This window comes from Neocloeon triangulifer, unplaced genomic scaffold (genome assembly GCF_031216515.1).
Source record: "Neocloeon triangulifer isolate White Clay Creek 2 clone unplaced genomic scaffold, ASM3121651v1 ptg000003l, whole genome shotgun sequence".
Classification (NCBI taxonomy): Eukaryota; Metazoa; Arthropoda; class Insecta; order Ephemeroptera; family Baetidae; genus Neocloeon; species Neocloeon triangulifer.
In genome coordinates, this window is record NW_026775546.1 from 11,899,642 (window position 1) to 11,917,139 (window position 17,498).

The 17,498-nt window shown below is 36.5% G+C and overlaps 2 protein-coding genes and 1 long non-coding RNA gene across 6 annotated transcripts in view; 1 reads left to right on the forward strand and 2 right to left on the reverse strand.

Moving 5' to 3' along the window:
- Positions 1 to 1,829: 1,829 nt before the first annotated feature.
- On the reverse strand, positions 1,830 to 7,838 carry LOC132193117 (probable citrate synthase 1, mitochondrial). Its single transcript, XM_059613518.1, has 9 exons — positions 7,678 to 7,838; positions 5,346 to 5,498; positions 5,087 to 5,284; positions 4,560 to 4,748; positions 3,813 to 4,012; positions 3,625 to 3,757; positions 3,064 to 3,267; positions 2,901 to 3,005; positions 1,830 to 2,563 (listed from the first exon to the last, which is right to left on the reverse strand). The coding sequence occupies exons 1-9, from the start codon at positions 7,723 to 7,725 to the stop codon at positions 2,396 to 2,398; spliced, it is 1,398 nt and encodes a 465-aa protein (XP_059469501.1). The 5' UTR covers positions 7,726 to 7,838; the 3' UTR covers positions 1,830 to 2,395.
- Positions 7,568 to 10,073, forward strand: LOC132193121 (uncharacterized). 2 transcript variants are annotated; one of them, XR_009441405.1, is made up of 9 exons: positions 7,568 to 7,908; positions 7,971 to 8,178; positions 8,370 to 8,885; positions 8,942 to 9,058; positions 9,120 to 9,287; positions 9,351 to 9,414; positions 9,544 to 9,602; positions 9,661 to 9,858; positions 9,918 to 10,073. It is a non-coding gene; the product is annotated as an uncharacterized LOC132193121 (long non-coding RNA). The 2 variants fall into 2 exon arrangements; XR_009441404.1 differs by having other exon boundaries at positions 7,568 to 8,178.
- Positions 10,074 to 11,573: 1,500 nt separating this feature from the next.
- The window catches only part of LOC132193114 (protein Shroom-like), an 89,002-nt gene continuing 83,077 nt past the window's right edge, over positions 11,574 to 17,498 (reverse strand). For all 3 annotated transcript variants that reach the window (XM_059613510.1, XM_059613511.1, XM_059613512.1), the window contains 7 exons: positions 15,952 to 16,421; positions 14,792 to 14,951; positions 14,520 to 14,677; positions 14,116 to 14,272; positions 13,931 to 14,063; positions 13,251 to 13,523; positions 11,574 to 12,937 (listed from right to left, as the gene is read on the reverse strand). In XM_059613510.1, coding sequence (XP_059469493.1) covers positions 12,683 to 12,937; positions 13,251 to 13,523; positions 13,931 to 14,063; positions 14,116 to 14,272; positions 14,520 to 14,677; positions 14,792 to 14,951; positions 15,952 to 16,421 — 1,606 coding nt within the window. In that variant the 3' untranslated portion in view covers positions 11,574 to 12,682. The remainder of the gene's footprint in view (positions 12,938 to 13,250; positions 13,524 to 13,930; positions 14,064 to 14,115; positions 14,273 to 14,519; positions 14,678 to 14,791; positions 14,952 to 15,951; positions 16,422 to 17,498) is intronic.

Here is a 17,498-nt window from a genome sequence, read left to right on the forward strand (position 1 = left end):
TGATTCATATTTAAATCGAGGGTGTTTTGTTGTAAAATTCACACACACACACACACGCATACACACACGCATATATTCATAATAAATGTGTCCTTATTACGAGAAAAAAAGCAGAAGAAAAATGTTTGTGCGAACAAAAGTGTAATTACTGAAAAATCACTCATTATTACTGTTACGGACGAAACTCGCCCACCGGAAATCACTCGCAGAATTCGCTCATCAGCGGAGACTTGTTTGTTATACAGATTTAAAATTAAAAAATATAAAGTGAAAAACTTACAGAACGGTTTCGGAAAGTGAAAATTGTTAATTCAAACGAGAGTGAGGCGAAGATCGAACGATAGCAAATTGTCGGAGATATTCGTTTTCAAGGTGTTCAAAAAACTATGATAAATCCAAAGATTGCAAGTCGTTGGAATTTCGCCTCACTGAATTTTGATTTCCACAAATTGGACAAAATTTAAATGCGTTAAATAAAGCTGCAGCTGCTGATGTCAAACGTGCTTGAGAGAAACTCTTGAAATGTTTGCCTTTTGAAAAGGCAGTTTTTAACTTTTCTCTCATATAATGCTGGCAAAAGTGGAAAATTTGGCCCTATTTGATTGTGAATTTCCTTCAGCTGTAAACTCGATCCCCCTTAAAACCCCTGATAGAGACGCGAAGTTATTTGTTTAAACTGTGTTTTCCGTTTGCTACTCGACACACATCCACACACCCATTTCACTCACACACACAGTGTATATTATTGTATAATGATAAAAAGGAAAATCTATTGTATTGTTATATAAGAACATTCCTGCAGGTTGTCTTCAATAATTAACAGTTCATTTGTTCATTTTGTGTAATTTTCCGCGACACGTGCTCTATATTCACATTCAACGACCGTCACTGCTTCAGTGTTTCTCGCAAGATTTTTGCAAGCGCCCCCGGGGAATATTTCGAACGGCGCGGCGGAGCAGTCGAAAAGAAAACATCTTTTTCATCGCATCTCTCTCGTCAAAAGATGGTTTACTTTAATTGCAAACTCTTTCTCTCCGTCGCGTTAATTCAAAATTCCCCGTCTAATTTGCATTGCAAAATTTGTATGCGCCTCGAGGCAACGCAAACTCTCCGAACTTCCGGTTCGCTGACTTTCCGCGGCCTCGTACATACACTTCCGTTGATTAGTTGGACCGGTCCCCTAAGAACCCCTGTTTCCACGGAGAACTCGCCTGCTGTTTATTAACGACGAGGGCCGGTCGCTGCTTTTGATTTGTGATTTCCAATTAAATGCCTTATTAAATTAAAAGAAACACGAGAGCGAACCTGCTTATCTAAAAAAAGAGATCCATGCGCGAAAAATCGCAGAATATGACATGTAATTATTGTTTGACAACACTGCCAGCTTTGTAATACACATCGAAACTTCAAAATGCATTATGATAGATTATAAAAAAAACGTATATAATTACATTTATATAAGTGATGATGATATGATGAAAATGAAAACTGATATAATAAAAATGAGATAACAGAGTTAGTCCATGTTGTTTCAATAAATTTGCATTCGTAAATTATTTTATTTGCTTTTTTTTGCGTTTCCACCAATATTTATAATTTATGTTGACCTTCTTTTGAGGCCAACCTCATAGCAATACGCTCAGCAATTTTAATATTCACACAAGCAAATTCAAACCCATTTGACGAAAAAATTCCTATCCAGAGTAAATTCATGATGATCAAAGCTGATCAATTTGATATCTGTTTACTAAACACATTTATATCCAGCCAAATGCAAAATTTTTTTGTTTAAACTTAAATTAGGTGTGTGGAAATTGAATATACAAATATTTGCAAATTTGCCTCGCTTTTTATTACTGGTTGGTGATCTCCACATTGGCGTAGTCATCTTCACTGGTGAACAATAAATACAGAAGTAGGAGGAAACAGTTATTGCATTATATACAGTCATTTGTACTAAAATCCTGCGACACAAACAACGATAACAATGGCAAGTGCAGCGTGAGCAAAAATAAATTTAATTTCAAGTAAGTGGTAAGAGGATGGTGTTCTCATTCAGCTGAAAAATAAATATATCCTACTTTACAATCATACAGCACAAATAAATATCGGGCGATAAATAATAATTACAGCAAGTGGGAGCCAAATTAACATAATGAGTAACCCAATCCCTGCAGTTCAATTTTGAGGAAATTTTGAGTGGTTGGTGTGTGTTATTGTCTCAGCCGATTGGGCTGATTTACCGAATTGCTTTTGCTCAGGGGCCACTACTTTGAGATGCAATTCGCTAGCTACCTGGCTTTGAAAGCTTCTCGACTAAATGTTCGAATAAGTACAAAGATATATCGATGGTCACTGGATTTCAAGTGTAGGTGTTTCCAGCCGTCGCCAGCGTCTACTTGGTGGCGCCGACCAGCTTCTGCAGACCTTCTGTGGACATGGACTTGGGACGCTCGATGGGCAGGCCAAGGGCGCGGTCCCAGATGAGAGAAGCGAGCGTGCCGAGAGCACGAGAAACGCCGAACAACACTGTGTAGTAGTTCATTTCCTTCAGGCCATAATACTGAAAACAAAAACAAAAATGTTAGTAAAATTGGAATTTTTTAATCCAAAGTGTGTAATCAAGGATTAAATTTGCAATGTAAAATTAAGTTTTAAATTATTCTTATAAATTAAAAAGTTTTAATTCCAAATTAAAATTAAAAGTTTCTAGAATTTTTAATTTAAAAGCAGCCAAATCTTATTTTTCATACAATAATTATAAACCAAGTCTCTTTCCAATTAAAATTTCTGAACAAAACAACCAAATATTATATTTCAATAAAAATATCTTTAAAATTTGTCAACCAAACAAAGTTCAAAGTTGAACGGAATTAAATATTTTTCCCCCAATTACTAACCTGGAGGATGACGCCAGAGTGGGCATCCACATTGGGCCAGGGGTTCTTGACCTTGCCAGTCTCCATGAGGATGGGTGGCACCAGCTTGTACAGCTGCGACACCAGCTGCAACAAACACAAATCTTGTGACGAATATCAATAGTAAGAGAAAGAGCGTTCAGACCTTGAACATCTTGTCGTCGGGCAAATGCTTCAGGGAGAATTCACGCTGGCATGTGTAGCGGGGATCAGTCTTGCGGAGGACAGCATGACCATATCCAGGCACCACCTGGCCCGACTTGAGAGTCTTCCAGATGAACTCCTTCAGCTTCTCGTCGGAAAGATCACCACCAAGCTCGGCATGAGCCTTGGTCAGGAAAATAAGCACCTAAGAAAGAGTAAAATACTTATTAATTCAATTAGGAAATAAATGATTAAAAAGCAAAATACAAATAATATCTTTTTAAATACAATTATTTTTTTCAATCTTTTCATAATTTCCTTATTGCATTTCCAGTTTTCCAACCCAGTATTATTAGAAATATATGAAATCTTTCAATATTTTTGTATTTTAAATAGATCTTTAAGAAAATTTGGCAAGCAAACTAGCTCACGAGAGAGCAGCCAAGACGAGACCTATCCCATTCCTATCCTGCCATTCGGAATTAAGAATGCATTACAAAACCACAAGACAGAGTTGGCAGCTGACCAAACCAGAGAGCAAATCTTTTATAGTTTAATTTACCTCCTGGTTAGCGAGGCCGTGCAGAGGGCCGGCCAGACCGTTCAGGCCAGCGGCGAATGAGAGGTAGGGGTCGGAGAGGGCAGAGCCCACAAGGTGAACGGTGTGGGCGCTGACGTTGCCACCCTCGTGGTCACTGAAACAATTTTTAATTCAAGTTGCTGCATATCATTACATTAAAATGTGCTTACCTGTGGATGGTCAGGTACAGGCGCATGAGTTCGATGAACTCAGGGTTGTCGTAGCCCAGCATGGTAGAGAAGTTGTAACTCCAGTCCTTGTTGGTGTCGATGGCACCAACTCCCTTTCCGTCGCGGAACATGTTACGGTAAATGGTGGCAGCTACGACGGGCAGCTTGGCAATCAGATCCATGGAATCTTCATAAACGTACTGAAAATAAATTATTATTCAATAATTAGCGTTAAAGGTCAAAAGGATATAAAGAGGGATTGAAATAATGGGAAATATTAGATAAAATTGCATTAAATTAAAAAAAAAAATCAGAAATTTAGATTTTTTTTTCATTTCAAAAAATTTGCTCAAGTTTCAAAATAATCATTGTCAGATTGAACCAGGAATTGAATTTCAATCACTGTCAAAAAAGACTTCATTGGCAAGTGTTTAATAAAATTTCAGCCAACGAGAAAATAGAAAAATTAAATCATCACTGTTTTTCATCCATTCATTAACTTAATTGCTAATAACTAATAAGTCAATCGATGAATTAACATTATACTACATTTTCAATAAAATGTTTTGTTTTTATCTGCAGTGGCAACGAGTTTATCAATCAATTACTAGCACGCCAGAGAGCATCAGTTGAACTTTGTTTAGCACAAGAAAGAGATTCAACAGCCGAGTGTAGAGACACATTAGAGAGGCGGCGTGAAAAGATCAGCTGATGCAGACGGCCGGTGCTAAAATTAGCTGATTTTACCTCCCAATATTTGGCCTTGTGCACACCGTCGGCGTAGGCCTTGGCAAATTTGCTCTCAGAGTTGAGGGCGGTGATGGCGGCGCTGAACTGGGACATTGGGTGCAAGTTGGCGGGGAAGTTGTTCAGCATGGTGACCACGTGGGAGGGCAGGTCAGCGCGGTTTGCCCATTCCTTGGACAAAGCTTTTGCCTGGAAGAAAAAAATACAAAAGAAGAAAATTATAAAATAATTCATTTTGTTTTAAATCTTTCTAAAAACTTTATTTGAAATATTAGTGCAAATAGTTTCTTTATAGCATCATCAAGAAAAGTCTTTCAATGACACACAAAGAGATAAGATATAATTACATAACAACTTGACGTGTAATGTTGACATTTAAACGCAACACATTGTACAATTATTGAAAAAAAAACAATTCTTATTCGATCTTTATTCTTATTGTCAAACTATTGTCAAGTTTAAAAAAAAACAGCAATAATATTTTCATAAAATCCATTTTTGTCTCAAATTATAGAGAAAAAAATTACCTGGCTTTCAGAGGGCACATCGCCAGTGACGAGGAGCCAGAAGAGACCTTCAGGAAGGGGTTCGCTGCCACCTGGAGCCTTGGGCAGCAGCTTTTGGCACTCGGGAATGGAGAATCCTCGGAAACGAATGCCCTCGTCGGGGTCGAGCACGGAGGTCTCAGTGACCAATCCTTTGATGCCACGCATGCCACCATACATCTGCAAATAAACACAAATATTTAATGTTCAGTAAAAAAATTTTGATCAAAATTCTTCTCACCATGTCAACGTTGACTTCTCCGACTTTGGTGGCGCCGTACTGCTTGCGGAAGGCCTTGACCTTTTCCTGCTCAACCGGCACCTTCTTGGTAAGCACATCGCGCAGGTCGGTGTTCTCGGAGAGGTTGCGGACGAAGATGGTGGTAACAGGAGACTAAAAAAAGAGGAATATAAGGGATTATTAAACGTAGAAGAAAAAATATTATTTTTTTTAATCAACTTAAAAAAAAAAAACAATTACGGAAACAAATCTAATTGAAAACTGAATTTATAGAGGGCAGTTTCTGGACAATTATAAATGACGGCAAAAAAAATTAATAATAATAATAATAAAGAAAATCATGCCAAAACATTATTAAATCATCTAAAGTTTAGATAATATTTATATTTGCAATTTAAATTAATTAAATAGCGTTTTGGCTGAAATAGATATCAAACTTTGCTAAAATAAAAAAATAAAAATAAAGAAAACTTAAATTATCCCAATCATATTTTGATAATTATAAAATTTATTCTATCAAAAGATTAATATTATTTATAGTTTTATTCCTTTTATTATTGTTTTCATTTTTAATCCAAGAAAAAAATACCAAAAAATAAATATATATTAGTTGGTTAAATAAATAAAATCAAAGTTTTTGTCTACTCTATGATAAAAAAAATATTTTTCTCTCGAAGGTAATCAACGCGGCATAGCAAACGCGTTTGTTGCACATGTAATACTTTTTAATGAGCGTGAACTCAGCAGAAAATTGCAACCGTCTTACTTAGCTAACGGATCAGTTCAACGCATGCGGCGGTAAAATAATAAAATATATCCATTACTGTTTCTACTTTCTTCAGCAAGGCTGATTGGTAATTCAATTGCGTCGCGAGGAAAAGTTATATTTATTTTATCAGCGCGTCCCGTTGCGCGAGACACGACGAACGCGTTTAACGTCGGCTAGATTATTGAAATGACTTTGGAGTCGTCACTAGGTCGCTACCTTAGGTGACGATGAGGAAGCTACGTGACGTGGAAACTTTCTTGGACTTCCCACAAAACAACATTAAGAGTCTGAACTCAATCCAAACGTTTGCAAAAGTGTCTCTTTTTTCATTCACTATGATCTGTAATGAAAATGAAAAGTAATCTTCATTTTTAAGAATATTTTTTTATAAAATATTTAATAAAAACATTAAAATTGTTTTTTTTTTAACATTAATTAGAAAAAATTAACTTTAAATTTTATAAACAATAAATAAATTATTTGGTTCAGTAAATATAATTTAAAGAATTGGATAGATAATTAAAATTACAAAAATGTAACTTTTAATTTATCTTTGTGGTGAAAAAACAATTTGCTAAACATTTAACCGCAATTTTTCAGCAAAGGAAATGGCAAAACACGTAATTTAACTGGGGAAATACAAAATTAAATCATTAAAAATCTTTGCAGAAAGAAAAAATGTAACAAATATTCAGCAATAAATTAAGTACTGCAAATATTATTGAACATTAAAATTACAAATAAATAAGAAAGAGAGAAATTCTGATTGGAAAAATTGCAATAAAAACTCATTTATTAATGGAAAACAGAAAATAATTACAGATATTTGCAGAGAAAAATCTTAATTTCAATTACAGTGAATATAAATTAATTTTAAAATACAGTCCAGTCGGCTAAAATATTTTCCAATTTTGAGTTTAAAAATTAAAATTAACATTGAAAAGAATTATTGAAATTTTCCATTTCAATAAATAATTACGTTTTAAATTATTTTAAACATAATTTTTGATAATAACTCCGAAGCTATAAAAAGAATTAAAAACTGCCTTCATATTCGGGTCAAATTCTTGCTTATCACAAGAGCCCATATTAGAGCGGCAGTCTGGCAGTCTGACCTATAAATCGCACCTCTCTAAAAAAAATTAAATAAAATATTGCGGAAGCAAATTTATGCACGACCACGGATCATGTAAGAACCTTTCAAATTCATCCGAAATATGAACGAAAAATTCGTCCGACCTCCATTCAGTTTTCAGTCCCATTTTCTCCCCTGACCAACCCTCTCGGAGCAAATTTAAAAAAAAATTCACAGCTGGCCGAGGTTGAAGAAAATTTTATAAGCGTGGCAACGTCTGCGGCTCCGAATTAGCAGCTCGCAAATGCAATGGGTCAACTTGTACTATCTCTGATCTCGGCTGCACAAAATAAAATATTGTCCGCCGAGAGTTGGGTAACGAGCGAAAATTTTCACGCTGCTGCCGCGATAAGAAAAGAGACGTGGGCGGAGTTGGCGGCGCCGATCGGCCGCCGACGACGTTCGGCGCCACTCGGCCCTGCACTCACCAGGTGTGTGCCCGACACTCGGGTCGTCGCCAGTCGGAAAAGGGCCATTTTCGCCGAAAGTTATCACAGGAGTCGGATCCGCGCTGCTCGTCGCTCGCCAACCTACCCTCACAAAAGAACGAAACCGGAAAGAGGCGGCGCGTCACGTGACCCGCCAGCCAACCACGAGCCTGGGTTGGCGCTTCACAGATGGCGTCGCGATTCGCACACCGCACTTGCAGACTTCTTGCGGTAGCTTTTTTATTGAGGCGTTATCAGTTTTTTTTTATCAATAGATTATTTTGATTGTCAAGGTCTGTCTTGGGAAACTAGCGCAGCAATGGATTATCCGGATTAATGTCTTAGGCTGGCAGTATTAATTAAACTTTCATTAATGATTAATTTGATTGTTAAATTATTATAATAACGCCTCGAACTAAAGTGGAAAAAATACATTTTTTTCTGTACGAAAAAAAATTAAAAAAATTTATGAGTTCCGGCGCCCGGTGGATGGATCTCAAGGTATTTAATTTATATATTATATTATTATTTTTTTTTTTTTAATTTAAGATCAATTATCATGGGCTTTTTGGTACGGTTGGAAAAAATATACAAATAATTCTTAATAAATAATAAGTAATAAATTTTGGCGTAAATTCCCATCATTATAATTCATGTACGCATGATTTCCATGATTTACCCTCCATGTGTAGGGGGTAGGGGAGTGAAGCCTTCTTCCTCCGCGCCGCTTGCTCCACTCTTCATCCTCGTCATCGCTACGGTGCAACCTCGCTTGTGGTTCGTCACGGCAATATCGTCTCTCTCTGGACCGGGCGCTATGTGCAGGGCCCCTCTCATGCTCTTCGTCTAGGCCCATTGCCGAAACTTACCCTGCAATCGTGGTACGTCCCCCAACCGACCAAGTGGACCGTAAGTCGAAATTTTTTATATTATATATGAAACAATAAAATCAATTTTATAAAAAATTTCCTAATTAATTTGGTTACACAGCGCGCTGCGCCTTGAAATTCTTTCCAGAATTTCAAGTTTTGGCACTTTTTCTTCGATTAAAAGGCTTCAATTCTTTTAAAAATAACTCTGCTCTGAATTTTTGTAAGCATGATTAGCATATAATTATGTGACATTTGAAATTATAAACGGCTGGTTAATTGTGGCGCGAAATCACTGGAACCGAGCACCGAAGATTCACCCAGTTTGGAAGTTAATCGGTACGGAAATAGTCCAATGTTCTATGAACCCGGTGTTGTTTATTTTTATTTTCCAGCACTATAAACATTTTTGATTCCCCTGATGATCCCATCACCACGGCAGTTGAGGAGGCTGATGAGACCGCGGCTGTTGGACGAACCACTGCAAAAAAAGAGGCGGAAGAAGATGTGAAGTATCTTTGAAAAATATACCCACATTTTGCTATTATTACAAGTGAATTTGTTTTTATTTAGATTCAAACCTGGTGCTGCGATTGCTGAGTTGAGAGTTAAAACGCCAAGGCCTTCAGAGAGTGGAGAAAGCAGTACTGATATGAAGTCACCATTTGGCTCTGGAAGCACGCTGGAGAGCATAAATAGCAGTGCTGCTAATGCTGCATCTCCTTACGCTGATTTGCAAAGGTACAAAACTCTTCCTATAACAAAAACCTTTCATATTTTATATTTTCTTTTGCAATCTTGCAGATGCCAATGACACAAGCAAAGGTGAAGCCAAAACTGAAACTCCACAAGGGTTGAGCTTGGCCTGGTAAAATTAAATTAATCGAATTTTTGTTTATGTTTTTTTTTTTTAAATTTACTTCTTGTTTCACTTGCCTTTAAATGATTATATAGTTTATTTGGTCTTCAAAAAAGTGTTGTTTTGTTTTTATTTTAGACCAAGCAAAGCTCTGGGATGACCCATCCGGCATGGCTCCGATCAATGAAATTGCATTGGTATAAGTACATGTTTTAAAATAAACAAAAAAGGAAATTACAATGTTATTGTTCCAAGGTCCTCGTTGGGAGAAGGATTTTTATGGTTGCGGCATGCGTCTCGTAGTACTGAAGAAAGTCTGCAAGACAGAGAAGCGAGTCTTCGAGGGAGTGTTTCGACTCGCTTACGGAGTGTTGCATTTGATGAGTTCGGCGACAAGGTCTAACAGCAAACAGTTGTGTGTCATCGATCCAGATATTATGGATTTGCTATTTGGTAAGATTTCACATTAACGTCTTCCTTATTAATTATTTAAAAATAAAATTCATTTATAGAATTTGCCAATACAATTGCGGCTGAACTGGGACTTCTGACTAAATGGAACAATTATTGGAGCAGAGGGTCGAAAGATAATTAGCGATCACTGCGCCTATCTACGACGCAGTTATGACAAAGAATTGAAGCTTTCGCATGAAACCTACCTTAAATTGATGCAAGTATTTAAATTTTAAATTTTCAGTGTAACCAACATTTAAAAATTTACAGGAAACAAACTTCGGCTCCTGTTGACCCTTTGCAGTGGCGCCTGAAACGGTCAAGGCTTGTAAATGACCCTATATAGCTTCTGGATTTTCGGAATAGGCTTCGGAAGCTGCAAATTGCAAAAGTAGTGGTGAGTGATTTTTAATTTACCAATTATTACAATTAATTGAAAGTTATTTTCATAGCTTTGCTTTTCTCGCTGCCGATTCCACAAACCAAGTCTGAAAAGCGCTGTTTTTTATAATTGAGGGGGCCTGATTAATAATTATATAGCTCTGCAGTGTGAGGAAAAGAGCTATTGTAGAAAGTCTATATGGTCTATGTGCTGTTGTCTTGCCGCATTTTTCCATAAGTAATGTTGTCTTGCCGCTTTTTTCCATAAATAATCTAAGCTATGCTGCTTTTGTAACTTACATATATTGTGTTTTCAAGATATTTCAATAGACATTTTTTCCACCATTGATCATAATATTTCTTAACCCAGAATAATTCCAAAAAGGAAATTCTCATCTAATTAATTCTAATTTATGACTATGCCATATTTGACCCTAATTACAAGAACTTCTGCGCAGGCATAATCAACACTACATAGCGATTGTGCTTGCTGCCTCCGTCCATTCGTTAATAACTTAGGCAGATTGACTATGTTGGCCACATTTGAGATGAGATTATCCCAAGATCAGGTGGTGTTTAATAATATAGTAAGGCAGTATTTTATGAAATGTCATGAATTATTTTTTCATATTGTAATAGCTGCTGCTTTTGCCCATCACTATATATTATATTTTTCTACAGTTGTCACTTTATCAAACATCAATAATTTTTTTTTATGCACTGTACTGCCTGAGGCGCTGCAGTAAATGTATTGTATAATGAAAGTCAAACGATCAGTTTAGCTCTGACTGCAGATGAAATTGTACGAAAGAGAAGTGTATAATTTTCACAGTAATAAATACCAAATCGAAAATCGAAATAAAATTTATATGATGATTAAAATTGAGAGAATCTCTTTTATGTTTGCCTATTGCATTGTGGATTTATTCAGTTTGGGTTGCAGTGTTGGTGATGCTGGTCCCTATATCGTTGTTTCTGTGCCAATTCTTGGGCCTTTTTTGTTCTCTTGAGCTTAGCAATCCTGGCTGCTGATTGTGGGTTCAAACATTTTAGTCCATGTCGTTTCCACTGTCATTGGGAATTTTTAAAATCAAGGACTAAAAAAATTTATGCCGCAGGACAATTCATAATTTTTGACCTTGGGACTATGATTTCATTCTGTCGTGGGTTCAAACATTTTAGTCCATGTCGTTTCCAGTGTCATTGGGAATTTTTAAAATCAAGGACTAAAAAAAATTATGCCCTCTAGGACAATTCATAATTTTTGACCTTGGGACTCTGATTTCATTCTGTCGTGGGTTCGAACATTGTGTTGAAAATAAAGGGCGGCCATAGGTCTTTAATAACAAATTTATTTGATTTTCTTCAATGCTACATTTCGATCCATTGATTACACGATCCACTGTACTTGAAAAATTAAGCACGCTTTTATTTGTCACTTTGTAGTTTTTGTTATATGCATATTGAAAAATTGTTAATTGTACATAGATCAACAACATAAAAGACGAGATGAAAATCCCAAAAAATTTTGTGGACACAGTAAAACTAATTGCTAATTTACCGCTAGCATAATTACGTGATCAGAGTCATTAGGAACATGTTCAGCTCTGACCTGGCACATACAACTGATCTTCTTTTAACACGGTATAAATGAGAGAGGAAGCAAAAACAAAGCACTTTAATTGTGAGTTTAAGCACCGGGGAGTGAAATGGCTGAGAAAAATTATTTAGGCACGTTTTTTTTTAAACAGAAACGGGAAAACCGGAGAAACTAGAGAGCTGGTTTAAATTATATTTTACAGACAAAAATTATATATGATTTCTGAACAAATAAATTTTGGGTGAACAGTGCATACAACCTGCTTTGATTGATTTGATAACATTTTTCCTGCTAGTCCAACAATTCAACAAAAATATTAATATTCACATATCACAAGGCAGCCTCAAAAACAACAAAATTTAATCCAGTTTTCAAGAAAGAGAGAGACGAATTTTCTTTCGAAACAATGATATTCATATAATAGTAGTAGTAGACACTGTTACACACACAATCGACTGGGTGTCGCAGCACAAAAGTCCATAAGTTTTGCACAAGAGATGATGTTGTTATAACTTCTTATTTACACACTCCCATTTACTCAGGTAGACTAGTTACAGAGTTAATTCAATCAATTAAGACGCGTCGAATTCAGAGCAATTTTTTAGTTTTGTATACCAATAATGAGATTTTTCTCCTCACTCACAATATAAAAGAGAGACTCTGAACAGTTGAGAAATTTGAATCATTTAATCTTCTTCTTAAATTAGCGTGCTTCACGGCTTGTGAAACAATAATTTAAGGCTCTTCAAATAAAAAAAATGGTCTGCGAGAAATAATCTATCACTAGTGATCGTTACCCGCGCTGAATAACAATCGCTAATGGGAGAGGGTTAGTGGGAAAGCTTAGGCAGAAAGGGTCTCTCTGAGGGCGGCCAGTTGTTCCTCGCCGAGACCGATGCGGTCGTCGAGCTCGCGGGCACAAACTTGAAGTGAGGCCTTCATGCAGATGAAGTGCTCAAAGTCCGTGGAGGCGTCCAGGTCAAGGATTCGGGTCAGCATCTTGGCCAGGTGGGCACTGCGCTTGTCAATGCACTCCTTCAAGTACTTGGCCTCGGTCAGCTGAGAGGTCAACTTGTCCCTCTTGGCAAGAAGTGTGTCCTGCTCAAAATTCAGCATTAAATGTTATTCTTTTTAAAAGCAATATTACAATAATATAATAAATTAAAAACAATTTCAAATGTTATTAATAATTTGTAATTAGTCTTGATGAATTAAAATAAACTTGATTCAAATACACAAAATTAATTTCTTGTTAATAATAAAAAAAATGATCAAAAACAGAGGAAAACAACATATTTAACTAAAACTAATTTGATTTGCAATCAGCAATTTTATCTAATTTAATTTATATCATTAAAATGGCAATTTATAAAGTTTGTGGGGAGGGAAATGAAGATAGTTTCAGACTCACTTTTTCTTCACTTTTAGGAACAGTGGTCAGTCCGACCAGGGCGTTCTCCACCCTGGCCAACCTGCCGGACAGCCCAAGCAACAGACTCGTGATCTTGCCGACCTCGTCGACGTGGAGAGCAAGTTTTGCCGCCTCCTGGTGCTTGGCAGCCTCTTTCAGTCGGTCCTGCAACCCAAGGCCCAGCATCTCGTTGATTTTGATCTCCATGGCCACCACAGTCTGCTCCTCTTTCAAGATTTCCAGCTTCTTTGTCAGCCGAGCAACCAATTCCTCCTGAGACAAAAATATAAAATTATTATTGAATACGTACAAATTTTTGAATATCTTAACAACTTAGACGATATCATTCAATTAATTATAATCAATTTAGTTATAAGGAAACTTATAAACAATATTAAAAGAATTGAAAAATTAAGAAGAGTTTTGGGGTTTTGATGACGGAGGAGGAATGGAATTTCCAAAAACCAGTATAACCCTTTTTTGGCTTCAGTCTGAAATGGTGTTTTGCAAATTTGGCCTGCACTTTGTCAAAGATGAAGCTCATTTTGTAGCAATATTCTTAATTTTTTTTATTTACTACTTACAACATTTTATTTAAATGAAGTAGGTTTATTAAAGAATTAAAAAAAAAAGACAAAAGATGTCCAAAATTGTTGACAGAATAAAATTCTTGTCAGTACCTTTTTGTGTTGCAAATCAGGAATGGGTGGGTTGCTGCTGGAAATATCCTTGCTGTACCTGGTGAGGAACATGGCTTTTGGTTCTGAAGTGGTGAAATAGGCAGAGTTGGCCGGAAGAGGCTCTGTGGCACTTCTGAAAATTGATTTATTTCTAGTTACGATGGAATTGATTATTGTCTGCTTACAATTCTGCAGACTTGTTGTGGCCGTTGACCTGGGGAGGTGCTGCAGGTGTAGGACTTGGGGCCTTGGCCAGGGTCTTGGTGGAGGCCCTCGAGGGTGGTCTCATTTGGAACAGACCTTCCACAAACTCAGTCGGCTTAATTTTCTCCACTTGCGGAGCTAAAATTGACATAAATTTGTTAAGTAAATATTCAGAAATGATTCATTTTCGGAAAAAATGAACATGAAAAACAGGAAGCTCTGAAAAGCTACAGAAATTCTTGAATTTTTACCTGTCTTCCCTTTGCCAGCTTGGAAAAATTGATCAAAAATTTTATTTAAAAATCAAGCAAAAATTCAAGACGGTTGAAACGCAGCAACATATTCGCAAATGGCTCGAGACGCACAATCTACTTTTCAAACTCACCCAAAATCTCCTGCAGTCTGTCCGAGGGCGAGAGTTGACTTGCAAGGTCTCGGGTCAACTGGGCGCACTCCTCCTCCTCCCTGAGCGCCGCCTCCGAGGCCAACCGCGAGGAAACGGCGCCACTGGCGAGAGGCTTCTCGTTTGAACTCGGCTCACACCTGCTCAACGGTTATTAACTTTGTGAAACCAGCAAGACGCCAAGCAACGAGATAACAAGTTTAATATATATTATAATTGAAATAAAAATTGAAATTATTAATGAGCAAACTCACGGTGCTTCCGTTCTGCTCGAGAGATCTGTTTGCGAGGAGGCGTCCAGACTGTTGGCTTGAGACTCAAATGAATCAGTCAGCGGCGGTGGCACGGACGGCAGGGGTGGCACCATCGGCTTTAGGCTTCGATTCGCCAAAGGGGCTATAACAGGGCACGGGTCTGAAATGAAAATAGAACATTTTTGGATTAGAACAGATTTTAATAACGTGTAAGAAATAATTGCCAAAATTTTGACTGAAATGTGGTGTATTATAAAATAACAAATAGTTTAATTTTTAATTAAAAAGGCTGATTGTTTTTGAAAATTTGATTAGAGTGATATGAACTTGCTTTGGGAAAGTTTTCATCAAAATCAGTCGAGCAAGTTTTGATTTTTTTAACTGCAAAAGGGACAATGTCAATTTTCAAAAATTCGTTTTTTGAAAGAAGAAAATTTTTCATCTCCTAGGAAATTACGCAAAAAAACAGTTTTTTTTATAAAATTAAAAAAAAAATCCACAGACTTTTTTTGCGACGAGTTCATTTTATTTCTAGGTTCAAATGCTTTAATTATAAAATTCTACCTTTTAAAATAAAAATTCTATAGCTTAGATTTTATGTTCACTTATTAGATTAAAGAAAAAAGTGGATTGATAACAATAAAGTGATTATAAAAATTCCAAATTATCCTCTTTACTGTATGACTTTTGACTTGCTAAGTTTCAATCTGATTTCATTGTAAGCTCTGCACAATGAATTTTTTCAAAGAAAAAATACACATAAAGTTGCAGTGCATGATGCAGATAGCGTGACCAGTGTAATTTACAGCAATTTACTTCCCCTTTGCATCAACCACCGTGAAATTTATTGCTTGTGAAATAAATGGTACCACAAGTCACAAGACATTGGCGACAAAAGCTACAATAAAATATCTCCCCTCCGAATCTAATGCTAGAGAAAATAAAGTAAAAACAAAACAAACGAATATAGATTTAAAAAAAAAAATCAAATCACTGACAATGGATCTTGGCAAATTGTGCCATGTTGAATAAAAAAATAATATGTTTAAAAATAGTTTTTTTTTTGTATTTATTAAAAATTTGCTTAATTTTGAATCCACTGTTTTAAAATTAATAGTGCTTTTTTAAACAGAGATTTTTCTTTAAAAATAAAAACATACCCGAGATAAGGGCAGGTCTGTAGAGGGTTGGTTTTTTCGGGGGCAGGATGAGCCGGTGGTCGTCGTGCTTGTTCTTCTCGAAGAGACCTTTTTTGCCTGGGATGGAGAGCGCCGAGAGTTGTCTGGCGACGCCGTCCAAGCCGCTCTTGACCGAGTTGTTGTTGTTGTTGTGGTTGACGTTGGGACTGTGGTTGTTGTTGTTGTGAAGGGGTTGTTTGTTGGTGAGGGGGCGGAAAATGCGGGGGGCGGAGGAGGCGAGCGAGGGCGCCACCCCCACCGCCACCGACGAGGCGATGCTGGCGCGCGTGGTGGCGTCCAGGGGCGTCGTCACCACCGACGCCTTCACCGGCGTCTCGGGGGTGCGTTTGTACGAACCCTCGATGCTGCACGGCGCGTCCACGTTGCTACGCAGCAGGCCGGCCGACGACGACACCACCGTCGACGGAATGCTCGAAGACTTGCTGTTGCTCCTGCAAACAGAAAAACAACAACAAAATTAATATTGTTCTGAAAGTATAGAAAGAAATTTAACACGGAGTAAGAAACGAAAAAGAATCAAATTAAATTTCAAAGAGCAAAGCAAGAAACTCGGCTTGCGTTTCGTAAAATTATGTGTTAAGGCATCTACTTTTAAAGCTTTTTTCTAGATATTTAAGCACTTCATGCAATGATTTGATTATTTTCGAAATTTTTCGATAAAATAAACCTTTCTAAAAAAATTGCATTTTCTTGTGCTCAATCTGTACTAGTTGTGGCCTCATAATGAAGGTAGATCTTTTCCAAACCTGGTTAGAATTACGATTTTTGTGACAATTTTACAGAAAAAAATGTGAAGTGGTTTTCTCTAGTTCAGTTTTTTTTTTATTAACAATTTGGGCGTCTTTTTTCTTTTTTAATTGATAGAATAAGCTCTCAATTAAATACAATAAAAATACGTTGAAACCATCAGTTCAAATGAGGTAAAATAGGCAGTCACCGGAAGGACGAGACTTCATGCATGCCACAATATAAAAATAAAAAAGAGCATCGACAGAAACCTAATTAAGGCGGCGCTGTTTCATCCGACGTCGAAATGCAATTTTAACAAGAGAAGAAAAGGCAAAGAGACCGGATGCGAATTAAAATTTTCCGCTTAGTTGGACGCACCAAGAATTAATCAAAATTGAAAAGTAAAAGCATACTCAGGAGGATTCGCTCGATTTTTGCATTGTGGGAGAAAACACAAGAGAGGGAAAATGTAAATCAACGCACTAAAAGAAAGCGAGTCTCGTTATGCAGAAAATTGCATCAGGCAATTACCATTAATGAGGAGATATAATAAGCAAATTAAAATTAATTTATAAATTCATAAACTATATCTTCAAAAACGGATAAATAAAATTTTTTACTATAAATTTTGTATATTTAAAAATACAATAATTTTTCATCCATTAAACTATTCTATTTTGATAAAAAATATTTTCTATTTTAAACATGATTACTTTAATTTTTGTCTTACTTAGTAAATTAAAACATTTTTTCAACCAGTTTTAATTCATTCAAATTTT